Below are 21,666 nucleotides of genomic sequence, written 5' to 3'. Positions count from 1 at the left end.
TGTGCAGTCATTCTGCACAGGGCTGAATTTCATCCCAAAGCTATATATGTTATTTGAGTTTACTTAATATAATCTGGTTGCTATTTCCATTTTATTTTAATTGTTTTAACTAGATATTACATGCACACACCATAATTTAATAATGGAACCCGCACTATATTAAAATGCAGTAGGGGAACTTGTAATACACACTAGCAGGGTCTACGTGGTCCAATTAATATGCAACACATTCATGAGCTTTAGAAATCATGTTCCTGTAATATGCGTTACCCACCATGTGGACAAACTGTTAGATTAGACCCTGAATGTGAACTAGGTACCTTTTAGAGCACACCAAGAGGATCTACACAGACTGCAGCATGTTAGAGTGCTTTACAAATCACACCCCTCTAGTGAGTTTGCTGGCACCATGTAGACAAACCCTAACACATCTGAGGGCACCCAAAGTGGATAATGGAGGAAACCTGCTTAAATAGGGCAACCTCAGAAGTGGATTTTTTCCCTATTAAATTGAATGCGGTTAGACTCATACGTAACAAGAATGTCATAATTAGTTGTTTGGGCTGTACCCCTGGAACATAGTTTTCAGTGTATTTGCCCTGTTATTTATAATTTCAAGTCCACAAATGCTTGTACTGTAAGAATTGAGGATCAGAGCCCTGTTTATTACAGTTAGTATTACAGGGATGAGCTGGAATCCACCAATGCATTCAAATTAAGTGACTTCTGCTTTTCATTATTTAATCCAGTCTACAATAATTTTAAATGTATAAATTACTGAACAATCACCTGCTTTTACACTCTTCAAGCATGAAAATCGGTGAATACAAATAATAGATTCTAACGCTTGGGCTTACTCCTGACAGAATTAGCACTCTAAAAAAACAGGTGTCTAAATGGGTTTTTGCTAATGCAAATTCTATCACCCTCACACGCTGTGTTAATACTCCAACATTGCATGTGTCCAATACACAGAGGAGAAGACTCTGTGACAGCTTTTTGCTTGAGAGCCTGTCTCTCTAGCACAAGCTGTAAGGACTTGTGCTTTTAGCTCTGCATGGGTTTAATTCTTGGTGTTGGCAAGCTTCAGACTTGCAGGGACAGTGTGGGGCATCCAGAGGAAGGCGGAGTGCAAAAGACAGACTTGATGCTAGAATCCAGGTATGCACCCTGCTGCTGCAGCCCCTCATGGCTGTATCCAATTTCCAGTAGTCCATGAGAGGCTATATAATGTTTCAGAAAGTGAAAGGTGACAGAGATTCCTTCACAAAGTTTCTCTCTAGCTGACAATTATGTTGTCACTGCTAAATATGGAGGGTTGCTCTTGGTGTACTTACTTTCAGTAACTTTTAAATGGGGACGAAATATTTTAGACATGAAGAATTTACTGAGATATATCATAGCCTTTCATACCCTTCAGAAGGATCATCATAGTTGAGTGGCTTCAGCGGCATGGTTTATTCCTCTGATTCCCAGGCAGGTACAGTTCCCTTTCTCCATGACTTTTGGGGCACTATTCACTGAAATACACAAAGCTGTATTAAAAACTGGGAAATTAACAAACAAAAAACTATGTTTAATGGCAGTTAAGGTTGCATCAGGACACAACGCACCCACCCAGAACCTTAAAAGCATGGAAAAAAGTTAAGGAGAAAGACTTGTGCATTCCTTTCCACATTTGTATTGCCTGTATATACAGCTCTGTTGATAACACACTCAAACACTCCATAAAGCTTTTATTTTCATCTCCAACCACATCCCCAAAAGCAATATGTACTCTAAAGTCGTCAAGATTGAATTCTAATGCAAAACCTTAACAGGGACCTCAACAATATTAATGAAGAATAACTTCCCAAATGCCTGGAATGTGTAATAAGTTAGGGGAGATGAGCTGTTGATATAACTGATCATAAAAGCGTATGAGATTATTGTTAAAATTTTTCTTATCACTACATGGTAGCCACTTTCCAAATACTCAGGAAGGATGCTCTTTTCTCCAAGGAATTGACAATCTAAGAACAGATAAGTAAACAGAGGACAGGACAAAAGGAACAACAAAAGGCTATATATATATATATATGTGTGCGTGTGTGTATATGTATGTGTGTGTATATATATATATATATATAATATGTGTATATCTATACACATACACACAAACAGATCAGCTTAATTCTCTATAAATACCATGACAAAAGTGAGTCTTCAAGAGAAACTTAAATATGGAGAGGATAGAGGCGTTGAGGATGAGCTCATAGTTTGCATAGAGTCCACATGGAAGAAGATATGGAGAAGGAATAACGTTTTTTCACTGCTTTGACATGGATATACAATAACATTGCATTTTCTATAACACTGCGATACAGATTTTGTGCTCAGTTGATTATATAGGCACAAATGTAAGCTACTTTTTTTCAAAACTGTGACGGACTTCCCTGAGGTGCAACCTGGAACTGGGATACAGCTGAGCCCTCTGGCATACCAGTCTGGGCCCCCTCTCACACTGTAAGGCTGTGATAAGCTGCAGTCCTCTCCAGGTCTTGCACTTGCACAGCCATACATAAGCATGGACACACCCAATTGAAGTTACATGAGTGCTTTTGCCCGCCACTCATGAACCAACAATAGAGAGCTCCAGCCAACCCCCCACAGCTCCTTAGCCTAGGACCCCAGAGCTGTATCATCTAGCCCTGGTCAGAAGCCTGACCAGTGTAAGTTTTTTACTCAGTTTGCCCCTTCCTTAGTGTGGAGAAGACAATTCACCAGCCCCTGTCCCTGAGCAGATTTCACTTTGCACTTCAAACAACACACTGTTTTAGGTAAAAAATATAAAACAGATTTATTAACTACAGAAAAATAGATTCTAAGTGATTGTAAGTAATAGTGTACAGACCAAAGTTGGTTACCTAAAAAATAAAAAAAAATCACAATCTAAGTTCCTTACACTAGACAGGATTTGAATCAAGCAGTGTCTCACCCTGATGGTACAAACAGTCCATCAATCTTCCATACACGGGCTAGAAATCCCTTCAGCTTGGGACCACATCCCCAGTTCAGACTTTGTTCCTATGGTGTTTCCAGGTGTTGAGTTGTGGGGGAAGTGAGGCCAAGTGATGATGTCACTTCCCCTTTTATAGTTTCTGCCATGACACTTCATTGTCCCAAACAAAAACCCCAGGCACAGTTAGTGTAAAAGTACAGGCACAAGATGGAGTCCAGTATCATATGTTCCAGTCACATGCCCTTGCATTCTTCGATGAGTCATAGCAGGGGTCATTACCCATATTCTGACTAGAACGTCCCTAGAAAAGTCCATCAGGTGAGGATAAGCTTCTGAAATGGCCCATTGTGTTCATTGATGGGCCATTAGCTTAAATAGTCTGTTCACAATGTGCTGGCTAGACTGGATATAAACTACCTTGTGGGAGTTACTGTAGGAGCAAACACATTTAAAATGCTGGTACATAGTTAATATTCATAACTTCAGATACAATGACAGCACATACATTCCAATGAGATATTAACGTTCAACAGATCAAGACTTTTAGAATGATACCTTACAAGGCATACTTTGCATAAAACATATCATAATTATATCACCATTGTAAATATGGGAGTGCCAGGGTATTGCTTTGGGGTACAGAACGTCACAAAAATATGGTCACTTTTTGCCCTCCTTAAACAAGTGTCAAGCTGTGAAAATCATTGCTGGGGGTATTGTGAACTGGGTTCAAAAAAGAACTGGATAAGTTCAGGGAGGATAGATCCATCAGTAGCTGTTACCCAAGATGATTAGGGATGCAACCCCATACTATGAGTGTCCCCTAGCCTCTGATTGCCAAAAGCTGGGAGTGGATGACAGGGGATGGATCACTTGATGATTTCCTGTTCTGTTCATGCCCTCTGAAGCACTTGGCATTGGCCACTGTTGGAAGACAGGATTCTGGGCTAGATGGACCTTTGGTCTGACCCAGTATGGCCGTTCTTATGTAAGTGTCCTCGCAGAGTGGGCCTGTCTTTTCTTTTTTTTTTTCTAACGACAATGGAAATACCACTTCATAAATTGATTTACAGATCTGATGGTGGAACTTTCTCTACCCAAAGCTAAAGGTCATCTTCCATGAGTGCCCAGGCACTATCGGTTCACAGAGCAAAGAGTTCTAATGCCCTTTAACTGTGCTATCTGTTACTGCAATATGGGGCTAGCAATTTCAACGTGCAGATTGTTATTGTTTAAAAAATATTAGATGTGCAGAAAAAAAAAAGCAAATTTATTTCTTGAATAAAAAATAAACTCACAAGTGATGTAGATGTACTAAAATGGAAGATGAAGGATCACATTATTAGTAATCCTGATTCCCACCTCCCACCCCCCAGGAGAAAAAATGAATCTGTTGGTGGGGGTGGTTTAAGTAAGGTCTAATTTGTTCTCCTGATAAACAATATATTAGATGGATGTATAAAGCCAGAATCCTTTGAAATCAACACTTTTGATTTACTATGCTAGCTAGATATTAGGATTAATTTGTCTAGTGGGTGATGTAAATAAAAATTTGTTATTTTTCTTCCTCAGAAGCAGTTACAGTGTTAAAAGTCAAGATCTACATATGATTAATGTTAATATATTCTCATATATATTATGTATACACTGGTATTCAGTTAAATTAATCACATGGATCTTGACCATCAGCAATTTATCTTTGATATATACATACCCATGTCAAAGAACTCAAAGTGGTTTATGAATGATGGTAGAGTTACCTGTGTCATAGAGATATTGGCATCAGGGTTTTCCAAATTAGATGTACCAATGATGTGTGTTTTGCCAATATCTAACGTTAAAAACTTTAATCAATATTTTTGATTTCTCAGAATATATTGTACTTTATAAAACATGAAAGCAATGCTATTTATGAACCATTTCATGAATTTAATTTTTCATAGTTGTTCTAGAGTTATTTAAGTAGATAAGTGTGGGGTTGTTTTTTCTTCAGTACCATTAAACTTAAAAAATAGATAAGATAACAAAACACTGATTTTTAAGTTGCATGTGTCTGTTTACTCTAATTGTGAATACCTGCTGCCTGCAGGTATTTAGTCTGTTCCAGCTTTAGTTTGAGTCCTTTATTGTGTACTAACGTGGGGATTTTATTGTGGTAGTGGACTGAGGTACCAAATTTTAGCCAAAATGCAATTTGTTTACTCACTGTAATACTCAATCCAATCAATGGTTGAGCCATACCGTTGCACGGTTTGTCACTACAGATATGTCTTTATTTTAGATATAGCTTTACCTGTATCCCACACAAATTTAATATTATCTCACTTTAATTATTGTGAGATTAATCTGTTTATACCTTCTTGTGCAGTTATTTGTTGTCTTCATTTTGTTTTGCATTTGACCTGGGAGAGAGAGAGAGAGAGAGAGAGAATGAATAGGTTTTGCTTCCTCTAAAAACTAGAAAACAAAGATTGGCAATAGTAGGTGTTAGAGAGCTTATTCCTTCACTCTCCCACTTCCCTGGTCCTTCTCGCATGAACAGAGAGCAACAATACCCAAAGTCCGAAGGTGCAAACAATTCAATGTTTATTGGGGTGAACTTCCAGCAAGCTTAAATACAAGTTCCTTTTTCCTTATTTTCGAATCTCAACTTACTTCCTGTTTGCCCCTAATTTATATAGTATTATTCTTAGCTACACCTTAACCAATCATTCTACTGAAATTTAACTAACCAATCCTAACATATTGTAACATGATTAGCTAACCAATTATATCCCACCATCTTAATTAGTTTACACCCAGCAAAATTAATTATACAGCAGACAGAAACAATCACAGAACCAGACAGAGATTATACAGACAAACAATAGCAAAGTGGGAACTATAATGACAAAACAATACAGAAGTGAGGATTTCACATCCCAGCTATTGATAAGTGAGTTCTTGCCAGACAGGATGCTATCAAACTAAGTTTCCTTTTACATTTTCTAGGCACTTCCCTTTCTCTGGAGGTGATAGGAATACAATCCTGTCCTGATAGTGCCTGACAGCCCAATAGCACCTTATTTCAATGTGACTAGTTTGGAATGTGAGGATGTGACTGTTCGCTTCCTAGCTTATGGCTGCCTCTGCTGCTTAGCCAAAGGCCTTAGCCTAAGAACAGGGCCTCAGACTGTCACAGTAAGAGAAGGCCCTTACACCAGCAGACAGTGATTTTGATTCTTTCTTTTATACCTCTAGAACTAGCCAAGTGATAAGAATACACCTAAATTCTTAAAGTACAGGCCTTTGCAGACAGGCCTGAATATCTATATCCTAACAGTAGGTCTATTAGATCTATTCTCTTTGGTTGGCAATAATAAGTCTAGTAGATATGCCATTGTTTGCCGACTGTTTTTGGAAAGTCAGGTTAATTAAGTTCCATTGTTAATTAAGTTCACTTTTCTGTGTCGGTCATCAATATAGTATTTGAGCAGCTTGCATGCTTAAATGAATTCATCCTCACAATATCCCTGTGAGGTAGGAAAGCACTATTATTCCTAAAAAGAAAAGGAGGACTTGTGGCACCTTAGAGACTAACCAATTTATTAGAGCATGAGCTTTCGTGAGCTACAGCTCACTTCCTCAGATGCATATCGTGGAAACTGCAGCAGGCTTTATATATACACAGAGAATATGAAACAATACCTATTCCCACCCCACTGTCCTGCTGGTAATAGCTTATCTAAAGTGATTTCCAGCACAAATCCAGGTTTTCTCACCCTCCACCCCCCCACACAAATTCACTCTCCTGCTGGTGATAGCCCATCCAAAGTGACAACTCTTTACACAATGTGCATGACAATCAAGCTGGGCTATTTCCTGCATAAATCCAGGTTCTCACATCCCCCCCACCCCCATACACACACAAACTCACTCTCCTGCTGGTAATAGCTCATCCAAACTGACCACTCTTCAAGTTAAAATCCAAGTTAAACCAGAACATCGGGGGGGGGGGGTAGGAAAAAACAAGAGGAAACAGGCTACCTTGCATAATGACTTAGCCACTCCAAGTCTCTATTTAAGCCTAAATTAATAGTATCCAATTTGCAAATGAATTCCAATTCAGCAGTTTCTCGCTGGAGTCTGGATTTGAAGTTTTTTTGTTTTAAGATAGCGACCTTCATGTCTGTGATCTTTTTTACTAGTTTACTAAAACTAGACAAGCCATTTACAACGCACACTTTGCTTCTCTACAAAAGAAAAAGGACACTAAACTTTCTAAACTACTACATGCTACAAGGGGCCACAGCAATGGTTCCCTCAACCCACCTAGCAATATTGTTAACCTATCCAACTATACTCTCAGCCCCAGCAGAAGCAGCTGTTCTATCTCGGGGCCTCTCCTTCTGCCCCTCCACCCCCACGAACATGATACAGTTCTGTGGTGACCTAGAATCCTATTTTCGACGTCTCCGACTCAAGGAATATTTCCAAAATACCTCTGAACAGCATACTAATCCGCAGAGGTCTCCCTACCAACACTACAGAAAGAGGGATTCTAGGTGGACTCCTCCTGAAGGTCGAAACAGCAGACTGGACTTCTACATAGAGTGCTTCCGCCGACGTGCACGGGCTGAAATTGTGGAAAAGCAGCATCACTTGCCCCATAACCTCAGCCATGCGGAACGCAATGCCATCCACAGCCTCAGAAACAACTCTGACATCATAATCAAAAAGGCTGACAAAGGAGGTGCTGTTGTCGTCATGAATAGGTCGGAATATGAACAAGAGGCTGCTCGGCAGCTCTCCAACACGAGTTTCTACAAGCCATTACCCTCTGATCCCACTGAGAGTTACCAAAAGCAACTACAGCATTTGCTCAAGAAACTTCCTGAAAAAGCACAAGATCAAATCCGCACAGACACACCCCTGGAACCCCGACCTGGGATATTCTATCTACTACCCAAGATCCATAAACCTGGAAATCCTGGGCGCCCCATCATCTCAGGCATTGGCACCCTGACAGCAGGATTGTCTGGCTATGTAGACTCCCTCCTCAGGCCCTACGCTACCAGCACTCCCAGCTACCTTCGAGACACCACTGACTTCCTGAGGAAACTACAATCCATCGGTGATCTTCCTGATAACACCATCCTGGCCACTATGGATGTAGAAGCCCTCTACACCAACATTCCACACAAAGATGGACTACAAGCCGTCAAGAACACTATCCCTGATAATGTCACGGCTAACCTGGTGGCTGAACTTTGTGACTTTGTCCTTACCCATAACTACTTCACATTTGGGGACAATGTATACCTTCAGATCAGCGGCACTGCTATGGGTACCCGCATGGCCCCACAGTATGCCAACATTTTTATGGCTGATTTAGAACAACGCTTCCTCAGCTCTCGTCCCCTAAAGCCCCTACTCTACTTGCGCTATATTGATGACATCTTCATCATCTGGACCCATGGAAAAGAAGCCCTTGAGGAATTCCACCATGATTTCAACAATTTCCATCCCACCACCAACCTCAGCCTGGTCCAGTCCACACAAGAGATCCACTTCCTGGACACTACAGTGCTAATAAACAATGGTCACATAAACACCACCCTATACCGGAAACCTACTGACCCCTATTCCTACCTGCATGCCTCCAGCTTTCACCCTGACCACACCACACGATCCATCATCTACAGCCAAGCTCTGCGATACAACCGCATTTGCTCCAACCCCTCAGACAGAGACAAACACCTACAAGATCTCTGTCAAGCTTTCTTACAACTACAATACCCACCTGCAGAAGTAAAGAAACAGATTGATAGAGCCAGAAGAGTTCCCAGAAGTTACCTACTACAGGACAGGCCTAACAAAGAAAATAACAGAACGCCACTAGCCGTCACCTTCAGCCCCCAACTAAAACCCCTCCAACGCATTATTAAGGATCTACAACCTATCCTAAAGGATGACCCAACACTCTCACAAATCTTGGGAGACAGGCCAGTCCTTGCCTACAGACAGCCCCGCAACCTGAAGCAAATACTCACCAACAACCACATACCACACAACAGAACCACTAACCCAGGAACTTATCCTTGCAACAAAGCCCGTTGCCAACTGTGCCCACATATCTATTCAGGGGACACCATCACAGGGCCTAATAACATCAGCCACACTATCAGAGGCTCGTTCACCTGCACATCCACCAATGTGATATATGCCATCATGTGCCAGCAATGCCCCTCTGCCATGTACATTGGTCAAACTGGACAGTCTCTACGTAAAAGAATAAATGGACACAAATCAGATGTCAAGAATTATAACATTCATAAACCAGTCGGAGAACACTTCAATCTCTCTGGTCACGCGATCACAGACATGAAGGTCGCTATCTTAAAACAAAAAAACTTCAAATCCAGACTCCAGCGAGAAACTGCTGAATTGGAATTCATTTGCAAATTGGATACTATTAATTTAGGCTTAAATAGAGACTTGGAGTGGCTAAGTCATTATGCAAGGTAGCCTGTTTCCTCTTGTTTTTTCCTACCCCCCCGCCCCCGATGTTCTGGTTTAACTTGGATTTTAACTTGAAGAGTGGTCAGTTTGGATGAGCTATTACCAGCAGGAGAGTGAGTTTGTGTGTGTATGGGGGTGGGGGGGATGTGAGAACCTGGATTTATGCAGGAAATAGCCCAGCTTGATTGTCATGCACATTGTGTAAAGAGTTGTCACTTTGGATGGGCTATCACCAGCAGGAGAGTGAATTTGTGTGGGGGGGGTGGAGGGTGAGAAAACCTGGATTTGTGCTGGAAATCACTTTAGATAAGCTATTACCAGCAGGACAGTGGGGTGGGAATAGGTATTGTTTCATATTCTCTGTGTATATATAAAGCCTGCTGCAGTTTCCACGATATGCATCTGAGGAAGTGAGCTGTAGCTCACGAAAGCTCATGCTCTAATAAATTGGTTAGTCTCTAAGGTGCCACAAGTCCTCCTTTTCTTTTTGCGAATACAGACTAACACGGCTGTTACTCTGAAACCTGTCACTATTATTCCTGTCTTATGAATGGGGAACTGAGACACAGAGAGAGTAAGTAACTTAGCCAAGGTTGTACAGGAAGATTGTGTCAGAGCCAAGAATAGAACCCATATCTACCATGTCCTCATCTAGTGCCTTAAACACAGGCCATCCTTCTCTGTAAACAAACAGTTGATCATAAGGAGGATTCTTGGGTGTGGGATGGAACCGGTAATACTTACTCAGAACTCACACTGATTGTGATAGGAATTGTGCAAGAGTGAGGAATGCCAGGCAAACTGAATCAGCAGTGTGAGAGTAGTGTAGTTGTTAGCTTCTTCACAACTTAAATGTTAAACTTTTTTTGTGAAGAACTTTGTTTTATCTGTTTTTATGTTTTACGTGAAAGAGTAGTTATTAGCTGAAAGAACAGAACAGCTGTGTCTCTTTTCTTGCACCTTTATAAAATCATATTTAGTAGCTTTTATTAGAAACTGTTTTTCTTGGTTGCATTCAAAAGAAAAGAATTATTTACGTAGGACATCAATAATGAAGTTTATTTATTGATAAATCTAATCCTGGGCCTATTATACACCCAGGAGGTACACTAAAACTTACATTAGTTCTATCTGAAGCAATTTTTTTTTTCTTTCTTGCAGGGAGCAAGAGTGCAGAACACTGCCAAGAATTTAGGAGTGAGGGACCGAACACCACAATCTGTCCCAAGGTAACTAAATAGTAGAATTAGTTGTTTGTGACCAAGACCATGATTTGTCTAGTTTTTGCCTAATCATTTTCCCAGTCACAAGCATGCAGCTCACATTGACTTCACTGTGTACTTATGGACAAAGTTTGGCTTCTTAATATCCAGAGAATTACTTGGGTTTAAAACCACACAACTCCAATTACAGTAAACTAGTTGCAGAATTAAAACTTCATGCAATACTCTGAAAATTTACTCTGAAGTTTACCTGATTGTTTACAGTCTCTCAGTTTGATTAAAATCTAATACTCTGTTGTTGAATAATAATTACACAGTGATATACTATAGATACATAAACAGGAATATATGTAGATAACAGATAATAGACCCACTGAGGTGTTAAAATTCCAGTAAGGAACAATACAATATTTAAGAGAGATGTATTTGCAAATGAACATAAACAATGGCAAACAACAAAGCTACATATGAGAGAGACTTCAGGATTCTGATCAATAAAATAATCAAAAGAGAAAACTCTGTGTGTGTGTCTGTCTGTCTGTCTGTGTCTTTTCCTTTTTTTGAGCTTATTTCCAAAACAATTCAAATGAAAATGACCACAATTTGATAAGTTACAAAGGTGGGGAGTTTGTTACCCAAGTGTTAAAAGCTTTGGAAGTAAAACCAGTAGTGTGAAATATCTCCTGGATTTATATCATTTTGTGTTAGCAAGTTTTATCTTTGTTTCCCCAAAAATAGAAATGTTAAAATTCATACCACATAATCTGAAGCATGAGAGGTTTTTTAATGTGGAATGTATTGCCATTGTCTCCCCTTAGCTGTCTAACCATGGGGAAGTCTCTGCGTTCCCAACCAGTCCATACAGGATCCTCTGGATTCCCCAGCCCTTCCTTCTTAGGAACCATCAGCTTTCTGGCCCCCTTTCTGGCAACTGATTCCACCAATTTTTCTCCAGCAGGAGAACAGACCACTTCATGAGTTCCTTACAAAAATCACTTATGGAGCAACCAGGCATCACTCATTGATAGTTAATCTCCTCTGCATTGTATCTGAGCAGCTGCTTCGAGTATATGTGTCAGCAGGGATCCTACTGTGGGTGCACATGCACCTCAAACATGTGAGATCAGAGTCTTTTGAATAGCAGTGTTGGTTAGTTCCATGTTAGTGCCCTGTGCTGCATTGTGCTCCTTTCCAAGGACAGAAAGGGCCGAGCAGACACAACCCTCTCTCGGTTCCCTCTTACTGCTTCTGTCAGCAAGGCGGAACCCAGCGAGTTTCCAACCCATGACTCCTTAGAGACTTCACCTTGGTTTACAACTACCTTCTGTGAAGAAACTTTATTTTCACATTCCCTTTTCCTCAGATTGAAACTTTTTGGGGGGGTTGGGAGGGGAAGAAAATCAAAGATGCTCCTGCATAAATCTGGTACAGTGGAGTGAGATGCTTCATGCCAACTGCCTCATCTAATGGCAGATGCTAAACTGGCAAGGTTCAAACTCTGCCCGTCTTGCAACACACTGATTCCCTTCAAAGACAGACACAGCTGATGCCTTTTCTACTTCAGGGAGATCCACATTCCAGATAAGTGCTTTGTGTAAGTCGCTCTCTGCAAGAACCCACAAATGCAGGGACCCCCCAGCTCAAGCTACATCTGCTAGAGTAGTCTTGTGCAGGTTGCTTCAGACCCAGAGGTGATGGCAACTACCAGAGTGGGGCCAGAAAAAACAGCATCAGGCAGTACTCCCTAAAGCAGGCTTCACGCCTCAGGATGGGGCAGTGAAAAGATGTTGAAAAGGAATCCAACTAAGCTGGCATCAACAACTCTGATGCTGACCATGCTGGTAGTTTCAGCATTGGGAGCCTTGGTTTCAATACCTTTGGCACTTCTGCCCACACAAAAAGGAGATGTCAAGAGACACAGACAGATGGAGCTCAATCATAGCTCCAAACAGAGAGGACAGTCCTGGAAGGAGCACTCGAAACACTGCTCCTCCAAGAAGAGGGCTTCCGAGCCCTCTAACAAAACCAGAGAGCACAGGAGAAATTAGACCCACAACTGAACCTGATACCGATACTCATGTCTGACCCTGGCAAAGGGCCGAGATTCATACTTGATGCTTCAGTATATGCTATTACATACTTGCTTACTAATCAGAGAACCTGCCTCTGCCTGGTATCTCAGTATAGTGCTTGTGAGGCTCCTAATCTCCCTTTGAACCTCTTTCAGAATGCTTCTTACACAGTCTCACTCTGAAGACTGTCTTAGTTGCTATCACTTCAGCCAGAAGACAGAGAGAGCTGCAAGCATTTATTGCTGAACCTCCCTACATGACATTCCACCGAGATATGGTGGTGCTGAGCCTCACCTGAAATTCATCCCTAAGGTGGGCTCAGAGTTTCATCTAAATCATTCATTAAGAGTACCTGTCTTATTCCCAAAGCCCTGCTCTACACTGGGAGAGAAGAAGCTGCATACTCTGGATATTCCCAGACTCTGGCTTTAGTACATCGACAGAACAAAACCCTTCAGACTACCCTTCACTTATTTCTGGTTACAGCTGGCCATTCTAAAGGTCAGGCCATCTATCTCATCAGAGAATATCAAATTGGCTAACACAGAATCTTGCTGTGTTACTGGCTAACTGGTGTACCTGTCCCCACCAAACACAAAGGCTCTCCACTGGAACTCAAGCAACAACCTCTGCCTGTTCCAGGAATGTGCCAGTTTCTGAAATCTGTAATGTGGAGTAGTCCACTGACTTTTGTTAAGCATTAGACTTGCTTTGGACTTGGCTGCCAAAGCAGATACCAAGTTTGGTAGAGTATTCCTGAACCAGCTGTTTAACTCATTCCCACGTCATGAGGGGACACTGCTTGGCAGTCACCTCCGGTGGGGTTCACATAGACACGTACTCAAAGACTAAAGAATGGTTACTTACCCCACAGGAACTGGTTCTTTGAGATGTTGTAGTCAGTGTGGCTTCCACAACCCACCTCCTATTCTAACTTTTCAGAGTCCTCAGCTACAATGGGCTTCAAATTGCCATGGAACTGTGGGAGGTTCATGTCTGCTCCACCTTTTATGCCCTCATGTGGGAGCACAAGCACGGCCTTGATGGACACTTCTGTTCCAAAGACTTCGATCCCACATGCATGAGGCTCATGCGCACTAACAATGGGATCCACCCTGACTACTCTACAGTAACGAACTGGTTTTTTATTTGCCCAGAAAGCAAAGGCTCAACACTGATCCCAAATCATTTATGCAGCCATGCCACCTGTCCAAATTTATGCTTTTGTTACATTACAAATTAACAATGAAATGCTTAACTTATTTGAATGTAATCATTATTGCTTGAGCATGCAGGGGTGTAATCAGGAAGGCCAAAGCACAATTGGAGCTGCAGCTTGCAAGGGATGTGAAGGGTAACAAGAAGGATTTCTACAGGTATGTTAGCAACAAAAAGAAGGTCAGGGAAAGTGTGGGACCCTTACTGAATGGGGGAGGCAACCGAGTGACAGATGATGTAGAAAAAGCTGAAGTACTCAATGCTCTTTTTGCCTTGGTCTTCACAGACAAGGACAGCTCCCAGACTGCTGCTCTGGGCAGCACAGTATGGAGAGGAGGTGAGCGGCCCTCAGTGGTGAAAGAACAGGTTAAAGACTATTGAGAAAAGCTGGACATGCACATGTCCATGGGGCCGGATCTAGTGCATCCAAGGATGCTGAGGGAGTTGGCTGATGTGATTGCACAGCCATTGGCCATTATCTTTGAAAATTCATGGCGATCGGGGGAGGTCCTGAATGATTGGAAAAAGGCAAATATAGTGCCCATCTTTTAAAAAGGGAAGAAGGAGAATCCAGGGAACTACAGACTGGTCAGCCTCACCGCAGTCTGTGGAAAAATCATGGAGCAGGTCCTCAAGGAATCCATTTTGAAGCACTTGGAGGAGAGGAAGGTGATCAGGAACAGTCAGCCTGGATTCACCAAGGGCAAGTCATGCCCGACCAACCTGATTGCCTTCTATGAAGAGATAACTGGCTCTGAGGATATAGAGAAAATGGTGGATGTGAGATATCTTGAATTTAGCAAAGCTTTTGATACGGTCTCCCACAGTATTCTTGCCAGCAAGTTAAAAAAATATATAGATTGGATGAATGGACTGTAAGGTGGATAGAAAGCTGGCTAGATCGTCAGGCTCAACGGGTAGTGATCAACAGCTCGGTGTCCAGTTGGCAGCCAGTATCAAGCGGAGTGCCCCAGGGGTCTGTCCTGGAGCCGGTTTTGTTCAACAACTTCATTAATTATCTGAATGATGGGATGGATTGCACCCTCAGTAAGTTCACAGATGACACTAAGCTGGGGGGAGAGGTAGATACACTGGAGAGTAGGCATAGGGTCCAGGGTGACCTAGACAAGAAATCTGATGAGGTTCCACAAGGACAAGTGCAGAGTCCTGCACTTCGATGGAAGAATCGCATGCACTTCTATAGGCTGGAGACCGACTGGCTAAGTGGCAGTTCTGCAGAAAAGGACCCGGGGATTACAGTGGATGAGAAGGTGGATAAGAGTCAACAGTGTACCCTTCTTGCCACAAAGGCTAATGGCATATTGGCTGCATTAGTAGGAGCATTGCCAGCAGATCGAGGGAAGTTATTATTCCCCTCTCTCCAGCACTGGCGAGGCCACATCTTGAGTATTGCATCCAGTTGTGGGGCCCCCACTACAGAAAGGATGTGGACAAATTGGAGAAAGTCCAGCTGAGGGCAATGAAAATGATTAGGGGGCTGGGGCACATGACTTATGAGGAGAGGCTGAAGGAACTGGGGTTATTTAGTCTGCAGAAGAGAAGAGTGAGGGGGAATTTGATAGCTGCCTGAAGGGGGGTTCCAAAGAGGATGGAGCTCAGCTGTTCTCAGTGGTGGCAGATGACAGAACAAGGAGTAATGGTCTCGAGTGGCAGTGGGGGAGGTCTAGGTTGGATATTAGGAAACACTATTTCACTAGGAGGGTGGTGAAGCACTGGAATGGGTTACCTAGGGAGGTGGTGGAATCTCCATCCTTAGAGGTTTTTAAGGTCCGTCTTGACAAAGCCCTGGCTGGGATGATTTAGCTGGGGTTGATCCTGCTTTGAGCAGAGGGTTGGACTAGATGACCTCCTGAGATCTCTTCCAATCCTAATCTTCTTTAATTCTAAAGATATTTGAAGTTTGGTTGGGAAGTTTGCAAACTTCCCTGCAAAATTTCAGGTACCACAAAGTGTAGGTATCAGCATCTTTCATAATACTCAGACCCATTAAACATATTTTTATTTCTTACTCTCTGGCTTTGCCAATGTCACAATCTCCTGACATCTGCTTTATGTGCAATGATCACTTCATTTTGGATTCTGCCACACTTCCTCCCTGCCCTGCCAGACTCCTTAGTCTCTTCCTTTTATCTCTTTCTACCTGCTGCAATGATGCACTTTCTCTCAGGAACTATGTAGCCTCCAGATTAGATCATTCTTAGCACTGTGTCACAGTGCTGCAGTGTGAGGGGAGATGCTGCAAAGTGATGGACATTCTCCTACCCTTTCTCAGAGAACAGAAAAGTCCTCTCTACAGTGAGCCTCAAGTCAGAATAATTGTCCTTTAGTTTTGGTATTAATGTGATGGTAACTTTACAAATGTGTTAAAAGTCAACCTGTGATGAAGTACTTAATAGAAGTGTCAGAGTCTTCATAAATGGAGGAGCTGACAAACACTGGCAACACAACTATTTCAGACTGTATTGATCTCTTTTTGCATTGAACCTGTTACCTTGAGTCCTTAATTTCTCTGTCTGACTTCAGTTAATGTCTCTCTCTCCAAAATTTGAAGGCTGACATATGCACTTGTGGTGCATCTATTGTCTGTGTTAGTCTGCTGGAACCCAAGACCACATGGGAGCATTTTGTAGGAGATGTACAAATAGAGAAAAAAATAAACAGTTAATAAAACATGTGATGAACGGCCAATAGGAATTTGGTCTGCAAATTGCTGTGCATATATACTGCAGTCCTTGACAGGGCAAGGCAAACTGGAGAGCAGAGCTGTCCTAAGTAGAGCTGAGGTTACAAAAGTCACTGGCTTCTGCTTGTTTGAGTGATGGAGAGAAAGGACTGACTTTGCAGCTTGCATTTGTAGCAACTGGATCACCAAAATATAACTTCAGCGGTATTAGTCAACAAGTAAAATTTTCCAGTGTAGATGATCATACCACCAATCAGGTGGTTGACTTGTCTCCGAATGTGACCTTGAGTGCAGAAGTAGGAAAACTTGGCTCCATAACTGAGGTGTTACTTGGCTGCTGATGTCTGATTATTTATAGACTTGTGCATTTGAATAAGCAGAGATTCATGTTGACAAGAACCATGTACATTATGTGCTTGATTCTAATTTCACTCTAGTTTTATGTTAGTATTAATCTATTGACTTCAGTGGAGTTACTCCTGATTTACAGTGAAAAGAGAATCAGCCCTGTTAGATTTAGTTTGTTTTGCCTGTAACAGACCATTTTAATAATAATAGTACTCCCAGACTAATATGATGGCTCTTTTTCATTTTGCCAGATTATACAAACTATGCCAGCCACCACCTCCTGCTGGGGAGGAATGAAGAACTATTCAGGAAGTAACCAAGTAACATCTTTTAAGACATTGGACTATACAGCAAAATTAAATGGCATTCTAGTAGAACGTGCCTGGAGAATTGATAAATAGAGGCCCTTCACTCAGGATAAAGAAGTGTCTGTCCTTAATATTCTTCTGTCAGCATTGGACAACTGACTTCTGTAGAAAATATTTCTGGACTCCATGCACTATGGTCTCCCTTCCATAAAACAGAAACTTTATGGGTTTTTACCTGGACATTTTACACTGGAATCAGGTTGTATCTCATGTGGCCAGTTCAGCAACGCAAATGACCCCATTATGCATTGGCAGCAGCCGAAAGCAAATATCTAATGGCAAACCCATTCCATCTGAACCAGATAAAAGCTGTTCCTTTGGTCACAGAATGAACTTGAAAAAGGAAAAAGCCTAAAATAAATCCTCCAGGGTTTGACACGTGACACATTTGATGTCCCGTGCACTGCTAATTCCCTTCTTTCCCAATATTTTATCACAATTTCTTAATTTTTAGCAATAAGGAAATTAACACTTCTGGTATATGCTGTAAATGCCTATTAAAAATAAGAGGTTTCAGAGTAGCAGCCGTGTTAGTCTGTGTTCCCAAAAAGAAAAGGAGTACTTGTGGCACCTTAGAGACTAACAAATTTATTTGAGCATAAGCTTTTGTGCCCTAAGTGTGAAAAGCTCACTTCATCGGATGCATTCAGTGGAAAATACAGTGGGGAGATTTATATACATAGAGCAGCATCACTTGCCCCATAACCTCAGCCGTGCAGAACACAATGCCATCCACAGCCTCAGAAACAACTCTGACATCATAATCAAAGAGACTGACTAAGGAGGTGCTGTCATCATCATGAATAGGTCGGAATATGAACAAGAGGCTGCTAGGCAGCTCTCCAACACCACTTTCTACAAGCCATTACCCTCTGATCCCACTGAGGGTTACCAAAAGAAACTACACCATTTGCTCAAGAAACTCCCTGAAAAAGCACAAGAACAAATCCGCACAGACACACCCCTGGAACTCTGACCTGGGGTATTCTATCTACTACCCAAGATCCATAAACCTGGAAATCCTGGACGCCCCATCATCTCAGGCATTGGCACCCTGACAGCAGGATTGTCTGGCTGTGTAGACTCTCTCCTCAGGTCCTACACTACCAGCACTCCTAGCTATCTTCGAGACACCACTGACTTCCTGAGGAAACTACAATCCATTGGTGATCTTCCAGAAAACATCATCCTGGCCACTATGGATGTAGAAGCCCTCTATACCAACATTCCACACAAAGATGGACTACAAGATGTCAGGAACAGTATCCCCGATAATGTCACGGCACACCGGTGGCTGAACTTTGTGACTTTGTCCTCACCCACAACTAATTCACATTTGGGGACAATATACACCTTCAAATCAGCGGCACTGCTATGGGTACCCGCATGACCCCACAGTATGCCAACATTTTTATGGCTGACTTAGAACACCGCTTCCTCCGCTCTCGTCTCCTAATGCCCCTACTCTAATTGCGCTACATTGATGACATCTTCATCATCAGGACCCATGGAAAAAAAGCCCTTGAGGAATTCCACCATGATTTCAACAATTTCCATCCCACCATCAACCTCAGCCTGGTCCAGTCCACACAAGAGATCCACTTCCTGGACACTACAGGGCTAACAAATGATGGTCACATAAACACCACCCTATACCGGAAACCTACTGACTGCTATTCCTACCTACATGCCTCCAGCTTTCATCCAGACCACACCACACGATCCATTGTCTACAGCCAAGCTCTACGATACAACTGCATTGGCTCCAACCCCTCAGACAGAGACAAACACCTACAAGATCTCTCTCAAGCATTCTTACAACTACAATACCTACCTGCTGAAGTGAAGAAACAGATTGACAGAGCCAGAAGAGTACCCAGAAGTCACCTACTACAGGAGGGGCCCAACAAAGAAAATAACAGAACACCACTAGCCATCATCTTCAGCCCCCAACTAAAACCTCTCCAATGCATCACCAAGGATCTACAACCTATCCTGAAGGATGACCCATCACTCTCTCAGATCTTGGGAGACAGGCCAGTCCTTGCTTACAGACAGCCCCCCAACCTGAAGCAAATACTCACCAGGAACCACACACCACACAACAGAACCACTAACCCAGGAACCTATCCTTGCAACGAAGCCTGTTGCCAACTGTGTCCACATATCTACTCAGGGGACATCATCATAGGGCCTAATCACATCAGCCACACCATCAGAGGCTTGTTCACCTGCACATCTACCAATGCGATATGTGCCAGCAATGCCCCTCTGCCATGTACATTGGTCAAACTGGACAGTCTCTACGTAAAAGAATAAATGGACACAAATCAGACGTCAAGAATTAAACATTAAAAAACCAGTTGGAGAACACTTCAATCTCTCTGGTCACTCGATTACACACCTAAAAGTGGCAATTCTTCAACAAAAAAACTTCAAAAACAGCCTCCAGTGAGAGACTGTTGAATTGGAATTAATTTGCAAACTGGATACAATTAACTTAGGCTTGAATAAAGACTGGGAGTGGATGTGTCATTACACAAAGTAAAACTATTCCCCCCCCCCCTTTCACCCCCCACTGTTCCTCAGATGTTCTTGTCAACTGCTGGAAATGGCCCACCTTTATTATCACTACAAAAGGTTTTTTTCCCCCTCCCCCGCTCTTCTGCTGGTAATAGCTCACCTTAAGTGATCACTCTCGTTACAGTTTTCAGAGTAGCAGCCGTGTTAGTCTGTATTCGCAAAAAGAAAAGGAGAACTTGTGGCACCTTAGAGACTAACAAATTTATTTGAGCATAAGCTTTCATAAGCTACAGCTCACTTCTGAATGCATCCGATGAAGTGAGCTGTAGCTCATGAAAGCTTATGCTGAAATAAATTTGTTAGTCTCTAAGGTGCCACAAGTCCTCCTTTTATTAAAAGTAAAAATTCATCTCATAAGTAGTCCCATTGACTTCAGTCTGACTACTCATGTGAATAAATACTTACAGAATTAGCTCCAACACAGTAAACTCAGCTATATCTTAAGGGTAGATTGTTGTACTGGGTTTAAAGAAACCTATTATTGCATAGTGAATTGATGGTGCTGTTTTACTCTTTTTGAAGTTGCCATAAGAATGAAAAATAAACTTCAGTTAGAGAAAATTGACATTATGGGTCCGATTTCCACCCATAATTAGAAAGAAGTTCAGACTTTGACCTGTAAAAGCTGTCTTAAATATACCTTGTTGTGCTTCTGTATTTCAGGAGTCTTCAAACTGTAGTGTATATCTTGGTACAGTATTATACATGCTATAATATCTAAGCAGTGTACATTGAGCTAAAGGCAGACTTCTAGCTTTAAACTGGAATATTTTGCATTTTAGAGTATTTAAAGATGAAGCACAGTTTTGAAGCTTAATATTTTTATACCGGCATATACAATATTTTGTCAATTACATTTTACAGTTGTAGAAGTTGTTGGTTTTGGAGATCGGTAACTTTATAATGTAATGGATTTAATTTGCAGACTGTATTGAGAATGTTGACGGACCATGACAAATATACTCACATTTAATTGCTTTCTGGCCAAAGTGTTTTTAGAGAAAATAAATGCACCAGAATTACCCTTCACATTAATACACATTAAAGCAAAAATGATGTTTTAAAATATTGCTACTAGTAATAGATAGATATTAGAGAGTAGCATATATACTCTAAATGTATATGTATTTTCTGTACTACAGATAGTTATAGTTATGCTTTGGCACAAAAACCTCTACATCATAGATTTAGCAGATCTATATTTACTTATTTATAAATTTTCAACACATTTATTAACTCTAACTCATACAGAAATAGCTGATCTGTCAATACAGAGTTGTACTTTGCAAAGAGCATTCTTTATGTAGGACATACAATGGGTTTATTGCTTTTCTCCAGAGGAGAAATTAATATGCCTACCTTCTTCAGTATTCTTGATTTTGCTATAAAGAACTTAATTTTGGTAACAAAGTAAATATTTTTGTATACACACAGGAATATATGTGCGCACATATAGCTGCAGTGTGTGTTTGTGTATATTCATACCAATTAAGTAGTGATCCAAGCTTAAATGTAAAATCTATTAAAAATTTGTTAAACTGTGACAAAAACACGTTATACTGAATGTTTCATAAGTCACAATTTTCCTTCCATTCTGTATGTTTACACCCTTCTAATACTTGTTGGAAGTTGTGACTTTCTGATGCAT

At 41.5% G+C, this 21,666-nt stretch overlaps 1 protein-coding gene across 4 annotated transcripts in view; it reads left to right on the top strand.

Annotated features, from left to right (window-relative positions):
• The window catches only part of PREX2 (phosphatidylinositol-3,4,5-trisphosphate dependent Rac exchange factor 2), a 317,368-nt gene that overhangs the window by 277,643 nt on the left and 18,059 nt on the right, over positions 1–21,666 (top strand). For 2 of the 4 annotated variants that reach the window (XM_073330908.1, XM_073330903.1), the window contains 2 exons: positions 10,664–10,731; positions 17,319–20,198. In XM_073330908.1, the coding sequence (XP_073187009.1) occupies positions 10,664–10,731; positions 17,319–17,364 (114 nt within the window). In that variant the 3' untranslated portion in view covers positions 17,365–20,198. Of the gene's footprint in view, positions 1–10,663; positions 10,732–17,318; positions 20,199–21,666 lie in introns of those variants that run through there. The other 2 variants (XM_073330905.1, XM_073330906.1) reach the window with 1 other exon arrangement.

This window comes from Lepidochelys kempii, chromosome 2 (genome assembly GCF_965140285.1).
Source record: "Lepidochelys kempii isolate rLepKem1 chromosome 2, rLepKem1.hap1, whole genome shotgun sequence".
NCBI lineage: Eukaryota > Metazoa > Chordata > Testudines > Cheloniidae > Lepidochelys > Lepidochelys kempii.
The sequence above is the reverse complement of the archived record's forward strand: the minus strand, read 5'-3'. Positions and strand labels throughout refer to the sequence as shown.